Consider the following 10,248-nt stretch of genomic DNA (forward strand, 5'->3'; position numbering starts at 1 on the left):
AGGCCTCCTTAGCTAAAACTCTAGAATCTCGTACCATTGATGTATGCTGTGTCTTCGATACACGCATACAGGATCCCAGTGTGGTCATTCACTTGACCTCACCTCGCCAAAATGGACAGCCAACGAAGTACACTCTCCGTGTATCTGGCGACCCGTTGGCTAGTTCTCGTGGACTTGCAGGTGTAGGCATAGCACTAAGTACAAGGGCAGAACAGGCACTACTAGAATGGATCCCCGTTAACAGTCGCCTGTGTGCTGTCCGGCTAAATGGCTCCGTAAGAACTCGGAAGGATAGGAACACACGTCGTTGCCTTTTCGTCGTTTCTGCCTACGCTCCCACTGACTGCAGCCATGATGAAGTGAAAGATGACTTTTACAGAAAACTCTCTGAGCTTCTTCAGAAAGCTAAGCGCTCAGACATAGTAGTCGTAGCGGTTGACTTTAATGCCCAGGTAGGCAGCTTAAATCAAACAGAAAGACATTTAGGTGGGTGTTTTAGTATTCCAGCTCAACGAACCGATAATGGTGATCGTCTGTTGCAACTATGCTCAGACAATAGTTTATTTTTAGCAAGCACTAATTTTAAACATAAGGAGAGACATCGTCTAACATGGCGACCACCTGCACCAAACCAACGATGGACTCAAATAGACCATATTGTCATCAGTCATCGTTGGAGAGGCTCAATAGAAGATTGTCGCTCGTATTGGAATACTTGTTTAGACTCTGATCACGCTTTAATACGAGCACACATTTGTCTGCGCCTCAATGGACGCAGGAAAATTACACTAAGAAGACCCATTAGGATTGAACTGGAGGACGAAAAAGCCAAATGCGAATTCCAGAAACAACTGAGTTCACATCTAGGCAGTTCTGTAAACGAGACTGACCCAGATGCTGCTTGGAAAGACACACGAACAGCTGTGGAAACAGCAGTCACATCTATTAGTCATTTAAACCATAGGGCTCCAAAAAACCAGTGGATTTCCTCTAAGTCTATTTCACTGATGGATTCGCGTAAACTCATCCCATCAGGCTCTGAACACGACGAAGAGCGTAAACAAATTAGATCTAGGTTAACTAAAAGTCTAAGGAACGATCGTGAGCAGTGGTGGGCAACGAAAGCAAAAGAGATGGAAAAGGCAGCGGCTGTAGGCAACACCAGGCAACTATTCAGACTAATAAAAGAAACCGGAATTAAGAAGTCAAGTGTAAGTGAGACAATCTCCGAAAAAGACGGAACCCTTATCTGCTCTCAACCTAAACGTTTAGAACGATGGGCGGAACACTTTAAGGAGCAGTTTAGCTGGCCTTCAGCTACTACACAACTACCCACTATTCCCAAACAGTCTGAATGGAACATTGAAGTAGGCCCCCCGACCCTACTTGAAGTTCAAAAGGCTATAAGTAATCTGAAACGAGGAAAAGCAGCTGGTCCTGATGGATTGGCTCCAGAGGTCTTTAAATATGGTGGTCCAATTTTAGCGATTAGGTTGACTAATATTCTGGCTAAAATCTGGGAGACGGATGTAATCCCATCCGACTGGTCACAATCACTGATTGTCCCAATATATAAGAAGGGGTCAAAATCATCCTGCGATAACCATAGAGGGATCAGTCTGACTAACATAGCATCTAAAATACTAGCCTCAATAATTATCGGGCGCCTAACTAAGACTCGTGAACTGCAAACACGAGAAAATCAGGCTGGCTTCAGACCTGGTCGTGGCTGTATCGACCACATATTCACCATTCGTCAAGTTTTAGAGCACAGACACGCTTATCGGCGTCCGACAATGATAGTTTTTCTTGACTTGAAAGCAGCATTTGACTCTGTAGACCGAGAGGTTCTGTGGCAGTGTCTGTCATTGAAAGGTGTACCTGAGAAGTACATAAACCTTGTCAAGGCTCTTTACTCGAACACTATTAGTCGAGTAAGAGCTTATGGCGAACTGTCATATGATTTTACAACCTCAAGTGGTGTCCGTCAAGGCTGTCCACTATCCCCGTTTTTGTTTAACTTCATTATAGACCTGTTGCTGCAAATAACACTCTCTTCGACTGAATTTACAGGAATTGATCTTCTACCAGGGGGACCACTAAGCGACTTAGAATACGCAGATGACATAGTCCTGTTTGGTGAAGACGCTGGCAAAATGCAGAGTCTTCTGTTGGAACTCAGTAATAATGCCAGGATGTTTGGGATGCGTTTCTCCCCATCTAAATGTAAATTGTTACTCCAGGACTGGCCTGCGTCAACACCCGAACTAAGGATAGGGAGTGAAGTAGTCGAACGCGTCGACAACTTCACTTATCTTGGAAGTCTGATCAGCCCTAATGGGTTGGTGTCTGACGAAATCTCAGCACGGATTCAAAAAGCTCGTTTGGCTTTTGCCAACTTACGTCACCTATGGCGTAGACGAGATATCCGTCTATCAATTAAGGGACGAGTATACTGCGCATCAGTTCGTTCTGTTCTACTTTACGGCTGTGAAACATGGCCATTAAGAGTAGAAGATACTCGTAGGTTACTAGTATTTGACCACAGATGCCTTAGAAATATTGCTCGCATCTGCTGGGATAACCGGGTAAGTAATAGTGAGGTTAGACGCAGGGTATTAGGGAACGATGGTAAATCAGTTGATGAGGTGATGAATCTTCATCGACTGAGATGGTTGGGCCATGTGTTACGTATGCCTGAACACCGATTACCACGACGCGCTATGATGACTAGTATTGGGGACGGTTGGAAGAGAGTTAGGGGCGGCCAAACCAAAACATGGCATCAGTGCTTGAAGTCACTAACTTCTAGTCTGAGCCATGTTGGCAGATGCAGACTACCTGGTTGGGGTCCGCGTGACTATCGTAACCAATGGTTGGAGACTCTGTGTGACATGGCTCAGAATCGATCACAATGGCGTAGGTGTATACACTCTTTATCTTCCCTTAAACCTTGAGATTAAAATTGCTTCATATCTCTCTTCCTTCCTGTACTATATCCTTATATACAACCTTTCTTTATATACTACCACCACTAAAAATTAACTACTATAAATCCGGTGTTGATCTTGTTGTGCTAACGAGGTATGGCAACTTGGACCGATGCATATATGTGCCTGGTCCTACGTTGTAGCTGACTGATATATCGGTTAATAGTAGGTTTCATTTGTTATTTATTTGATAACTTTGAATTTAAATGAATTTTAATTTTATCGAAAAAAAATGTTTTCAACTTTTTTTAAACAATCCATTGATAATTGTCCTTGATACTTTTTTGTTTGAAATGATACAAGTTAAATTAGTTTTTAAGAGTGATAATTTTGACGATGATGATGATAATAATAATAATAGTAGGACGATAATATTGATTATCGATGTTACCAAGTAATAAGAGTAGATATAAATCATTATTAATCAGTATATTGTTCATTTGTTTAAATTAATTAATATGGATATTATCATTGTTGAAAACAGGGGAAATTAAATTTTCTTGTTGTTGTTTCATTTTATAGATAAAAGTAAATGATTAACATACAAATTGAAATGTTCACTTAAAGATAATTCAAATTATTTTGTTATATGCAAACAAGTTATTGAGAATTTAATTATGCGTTAATATGTTGAAACATTCAAGGGTTTTCTATTCAAGTGATTCGTCTAATGAATGATAAGTTTAATGAAAATGGAAAAAATAGAAAAATTGTACAAATGTAATCTTTACATAAGAATTCTCGTCTAAATTAGAGCGAATAGTTTCACAGTATTTGAGCGCCAAGTTGATGTAAGACATGAAAAAACTTGTACCAGATTCCCAGGCGAAACGTTGAATTTACTTCAAATTCATTCGCTGAGATTTTACAAATATATTATTCCTATTTAAATTTAGTCTTTGGTTTGTTTAAACTATTTGATATTATCATCAAAACAAAATGAAGATCTAATCAATTTGTAGTAAGGTTTTATAATAGACTAGGATAAATGAGGAAACCAAGATACACTGAATATATATTTCACTTTTGTTTATTTCTGTTTAACAGCAGGCATTCCTGAAATACATTTATAACTAGATAAAAGTGTTTTGTAACTTAATTTCAGTTTACGGTAAAAACAATTTTTTAATTAGGATCATTTTGGAAATTATTTTTAGATTTAGATTTATTGTAAATAAATAAACATTCTGAAACCCACCAATTTTTAGTAGTTGATTGGTTCCATTAATAGCTTAATTAAAACATCATTTTAACAGATTCCTCAAATGAATGGTAGAAATTAGGATTAACAAGCTCGTAGATAGAACTTAATTTAATGGTAAAACATTTTTAATATGATCATGGCTTTACTGTATATTCAATAACTCTGTAGTGAACGCACTCCTCCTGCCTAGTGTTTCACACCTTAACCGAAGAAATTAAAAAGTTCGAACTCAATAAAACAGGTCTATTCTTCATAAAATGATTAAAATGTAGTTAATGTAGTCAAAAATTGCTTGTTTTTTATATTTCAGTGTAATATTTCTAAGTTTATGTATAGCTGGTAGGACTTAACTAACTCAGAGGTTTAAATAGATTGATGTACTGAAAACAAATCAATTTTTATTTGTTACGAAATTCCTGGTCACCTAAACCTAAAAACCTATCCACCAATAACAACAACTACCTTCTGCTATACATAAACTATCAAGATACATTTTCCAGTGTACTTGTCTATACACTGAACAATTTATTTTTATAAATATAAGACAACGGTATTATTTCGAGTTGATTGTGATTGTCAACTGAACTTAATGTATTCATAAAATTATTTGTGTTTTATATCTTATCTTGTCATTTTATTTGTTTAAATCTGTATGATTCCCATCATCTGGTATTTATTCAAACGTTTATTCAAGGATTTAGACGTAATAAAATGACATTTTTAGTGAAAATTCCAAAGTAACTGTGATAAATTTCCATAGTTTTGATGATTTTATTCTTCAGTTGTTTTACAATCGATTTTAAACATGATTATAATTGGTAAGCAAAGATGGATAGTGGCTAGAAGTGAAATCCAGGACGCGCGTTTCGTCCTATTTGGGACTCGTCATCTGGATGTACCTGCATCTCAGACTTAATGTTCACTGTGGGACTCAAGCCCAGTACCTTTCGCTTCAAACGCCATCGGGTTATCCACTCGGCCACTGAGTCCTGATAGCCACTTGCTTGTGCAATGGGGTGAAGTTTAAATTCACTTAGTATTGTTTGTTTGAATCTTCCCATTAATGTTCTAGGACTGCAACTGGTCAGTCTCTAATTGGTATATGTGCATACTGCGCGTATTAACTCGATATAGCCTAAATTCACAAGCATGGTAAGCAAAGATGGATAGTGGCTTGCAGTGAAATCCAGGACGCGATGGCGTTTGAAGCGAACGGTACTGGTTTCGAGTCCCAGAGTGAACATCAACTCTGAGATGCAGGTACATTCAGCTGACGAGTCCCAAACGGGACGAAACGCGCGTCCTGGGTTCCACTTCTAGCCACTATCCATCTTTGCTTATCATGCTTGTGAATCAAGGCTATATGGAGGCAATACGCACAGTATGCACATATACCAATTAGAGACTGACCAGTTGCAGTCCTAGAACATCAATGGGAAGATTCAAACAAACAATACTGAGTGAATGATTATGATTGGTGTAAGATGGAAGCCTGTATATAGTATCTATAAATAATTCTAATAAACTAATCAGATGAAATAGTAAAATCATATTGAATGTTATTCACTGACCATCAGGTCAAGTTTGTTGATCAAAATAATCTACAAGAATCACGTATATTATAAGCACATTGAAAAATAGCTAAGTCTTTAATGTTGAGCTCTACCCAATATGTAATTCAAGAAAGCTTTGATATTTTCAAAGAATTCATTAATGGTTTATTACTTAAAGAAATGTCATATAAAATAACCGACTCAACGGTAAAAAAATACATAAATGCCAAAAGGAATCAATTTCTGATTCTTAGTTTAATAAAATAATATCCAACATGTCCAAAATGATTGTTAAAAATGAGAATCAATTTCAGCACATAAACAAGAATTAATCTGGACAGTGTAAAAGTGAAACACTTAACAGATCTTAAATTCAGAAATGGCCATAGTAATTGTAATGAATAATCAGCTGGAATACTTCAAATATAAAGATGAATAGAGTAATTGTACTATTTTATTTACTAAGTAGAATGTAATATATTGTAATACAGATGAGAGATAATACAACAATAGTTAAAAAGATAGTGTTTTGACATTAATTTCGCAAGTATAAAGAGCTGATAAATGGATTTTGGAACAGGAATGAAAAATCATTTGCGATCAGTTGAGTTATGTGTTAGATAAACCCCTGAACAAAAACTATGGTCAGGGTGTTAAAAACTATGTATTCACTAATTACGTACGAAAAGAAGTAGTGCAATAAAATGGATAGCATTGACTTCAGTTGTATATGGGAAAATTATATAACCACTGAGAATCTCACTGTTTCATAAGGGGAACACTGTTAAATGAAGGTTTGACAATCATTTGTAAAATTGATTATCGGTTTGGCACTATTAGCTTAATAGTATGGATAATACGCAATAATTAGCCGATCTGCTATTTGAAAGTTCACTTTAACAGAATTAATAATAATCGCATCATGAGTAATGCGTAACTAAAGTTCCACGGAATGACGAGCTATGTTTGTATTTAGTAAATAATGAAATGATAATTTGTAAACTACATAGATTTATTGCTCTTCGGAAATTTTTATTCATATACAAATTTCAAAAGCTACAAACATATACTCTCACCTTGTAACGTAAGCTTGTAAACGAATACTTAGTTTGATACAACGTTTATAAGTCTTAAAGCATCTGTTCTCTGTGTAGAAACCTAGCGTTAAACCAGTAGTTGCTGTCATGTTACATTATTCATTGAGTGAACTTTCAAATTTGCTAATATAATCCTGGGTAATTTGCAAAAAAAAACAGTCTGTTACAGTGTTTAGTTACTTTTCATGGGTAATAAATGATACATTCCAGATATTCTTCTAATTTCTTTGCTATCACAAAACATGTTGTGTTGCGATTGAATAATATAGCACAGATGCTTAAACTGTTTCGTAATAAAACTAGGATAAAAAGTAGTGTTAATCGATGAAATCTTTTTCTGAACTTAATGGCTAGTTTTCTCGGTGTAAACAGCACTGAAATGTTCGATAAGTATACGGTTAAAAAATTTATCAAAAAGCTTTTACCAATCAACCAAAAGTTAATTATACTGATCATTTTAATCTATCAATCACTTATCTAGGAAAGTTTAAATTTAGATGAGAGATAAAAACAGTTTACCTTGATTCACTTGTTCCAAAGGGTATCTTGCTCCACTGAGACAACCTGATTTTAGTGTCTGACTTTTATGACAAGGTAATGTACAATCATGTTGAGGGGAACGTAAACATTGTGATAAACTGAAATGTGATTCAGGAAGTATTTTCTTTAATTTATTTTTTCTTAAATCGTTTGATGTACCAAAATTAATGGGCCATTTTTTATTACAATGTGTAGAAGAAGTAGAAGAAAGTTGCGATTGTTGATTTTGTATTCGATTATGATGGGAATCATTAAAAGAATATGGGGACTCAGTTGCTCTTATTGTTTGTTGAGTTTTTGCGCTACGACATCGAACTATTACAAACAGAATGAAGATTAAAACGAGTGCGGCTAGTGTAGCTATTACCATAGCAATTAATATTAATAAATCAGAAGAAAGTAGTAGACCTCTGTGAGATTGATGCAACTGAGAACTCCATAAATTTGATACGTCATTGTTTATAGAATGTGATGATAATTTCAATGTCTCTTCTGTTTCATAATCATTCATTCCATTATTGTTATTATTGTTATTATTTTGATTATTAGCTGTATTGCTTTTTTGGTCATAAATTTTTAATCGAGATTTTTGTGGTCCATTTAACAAGGATGAAGAGACAAATGGTTTTTGAACAAAAATATCCAAAACAGATGATGAAGTTTTTGGTGGTACACCATGATCAGTTGCTTGTATATATAAACGAAACATTGAAGTTGTGATAGAATGCCACCTTTTAGCGTTAGACTGCTGACCATTATTATTATGACTATGAGTAGTATCATCATTGGATTCAACTGTCGAAGAATATGTTATTAATGGTTGAGCTAAATATAGCCATCCACTCTCTGAGTCCAGTTCAAATTGTCCACCTTCATTACCACTTAGTAAATTATATGTTACCTTTCCTCGCAGACCTTCATCAGGATCAGTAGCAATTAACTAAAAATCAAAATAAATTTTAAGTTATTAAATCTATTGATGTATAACACCGAAATTTATTATTATCCATATAGTCAATTTAAGAACAAAAGAATTTAAATAGTACTGGAATGGCTTATCGCCGTGAATCCAGTGAACTCAATGGTGACCTAATGGTTAAAGCCCTTCTAGTTCATGGACAACACTAAACTCAGTCATATGTTTTTTCAGTTTCTGCAGTTGGATAATATCAATATACATCAAATTAGAGCAAATTGTGTCCAATGGTGTACTTACTTGTACCAGGTAAGTGAATCCCACAATTGACCTATTTACACCGTCCAAAAGTTAGCCTATTTCAACTTTATATTTTTACGCGATGCAAGTCCATTCTTACAAAGTATTGTGAGATGGATATCAACGTTGCCATTGAGTGATTATTGTTTTACTTTATCACTTAGATCAAAGACACCAACCACTAATTCTTTAACTGTTACAAAGTATAAAGGTCCATGAATGCGCACTGTATAGAGGCCCTAAACTGAAAATGCCTGCCTATCGATTCCCAATTCTCTGTAGATCTCTAAACGAAAGATGGTCCAGGTCAAATACTGCATATTGCATATTCAGTCTAAGTATACCTGACGGACATACAGCTATATCCAAAAGTATAATATATTAAAGACATTCACATATGGCAATGTAGTTTTTGTATTGGTTGTTTGAATCTTCCCACTGATGTTTAGGACTGCAATTGATCAGTCTCTTCATTACTTTCAATCCTGATCATTAGTAATCTCTATTCGTTTACCTTAATATAAAACTCTATTTCTACTGCTATTGTGTTTCTTATTTAACAAATTATTGGATTTTCTCACATCCTGCTTTTGACAATAATATTCACCTGTAAAATACTATTGCGTTTTCTTAAATCTGCACTGGTTCATGTTTATATAAGCCTAGGCAAAATTTGCTTTACAAAAGAATCTGATAAAGTTTTACAAAAAATTTCAGTATTCAAATATATACATGTCCCAGGAAGCTGATAATAACTGAAAAATCCTTAAACAAATATAGGCTATTTCACTGAAATCATTAATTTCTAGTCCTTTTAATTAATTTTCATTGTACTTTTTAAACTTTCTATTCACTGGGGTATAATTAGTTTACAATGAAATGAATATGATGTACTGAAAATCGGTAGTTGTTAATTATTTATGCCCAATAATTATTTTCAAATGTATACAGATAAAATTGTATGAAATATATGTATTATTTAAATCTTTTGTAAATTAATTGATACGCATCAAATGTTTCAATAGTTTCTATTTCCTTTCTGCAGAAATTTAAGATTGAATTTGATCAATGTTTGTTGGAATACGAAATTCTTAAGCTGATACCTTGGAACTGCCTGTACTTACATCTTACTCCTGTTAACCTTCATGAAGGAGCATAAGTCGCCAACCAGAACTCCCCATCCAACCCTGTACTAGACAATCTTTCTCAGTTCTTTCCAGTTGCTATTCATTATTTTGATGTTTGCTTCCAATTCACGACTCAGTGTGTTCTTTATCTTTCTTCTTTTTTGTTTCCTTTCAGGATTTTAAGTTAGCGCTTGCTTCATCATAAAGTTTGGTGATTTCCGAAATGTATATCCTATCCACTTCCAACGTATTTTCCTAACTGCCTCAGCTGGAATTCAATTTGTTCTCTCGTGCAGCAGGCTGTTGCTGGTAGTATCCAGTCAACGGACATTTAGTATCTTGTGCAATTAATTGTTTATCAATACTTGTACATATTTGATGATGGTTGTGGTAGTTCTTAAAGTTTTAGCTCCGTACAGTAGAACTGTCTTGATGTTTCTTGAGATTCACACTTTGATACTGGTTGAGAGTTGTTTTGAGTTCCATATGCTTTTCAATTGTAGGAATGAGGTCTTGTATTG

General features: G+C 35.0%; 1 protein-coding gene across 1 annotated transcript in view; it reads right to left on the minus strand.

Moving 5' to 3' along the window:
* Window positions 1-8,093, minus strand: part of Smp_196990 (hypothetical protein) — a gene marked incomplete at both ends in the record, with an annotated part of 16,208 nt that extends 8,115 nt beyond the window's left edge. The window contains one exon of the mRNA XM_018794208.1: window positions 7,364-8,093. Coding sequence (XP_018648644.1) covers window positions 7,364-8,093 — 730 coding nt within the window. The remainder of the gene's footprint in view (window positions 1-7,363) is intronic.
* Between the last annotated feature and the right edge of the window lie 2,155 nt (window positions 8,094-10,248).

This window comes from Schistosoma mansoni, chromosome 1 (genome assembly GCF_000237925.1).
Source record: "Schistosoma mansoni strain Puerto Rico chromosome 1, complete genome".
Taxonomy (NCBI): Eukaryota; Metazoa; Platyhelminthes; class Trematoda; order Strigeidida; family Schistosomatidae; genus Schistosoma; species Schistosoma mansoni.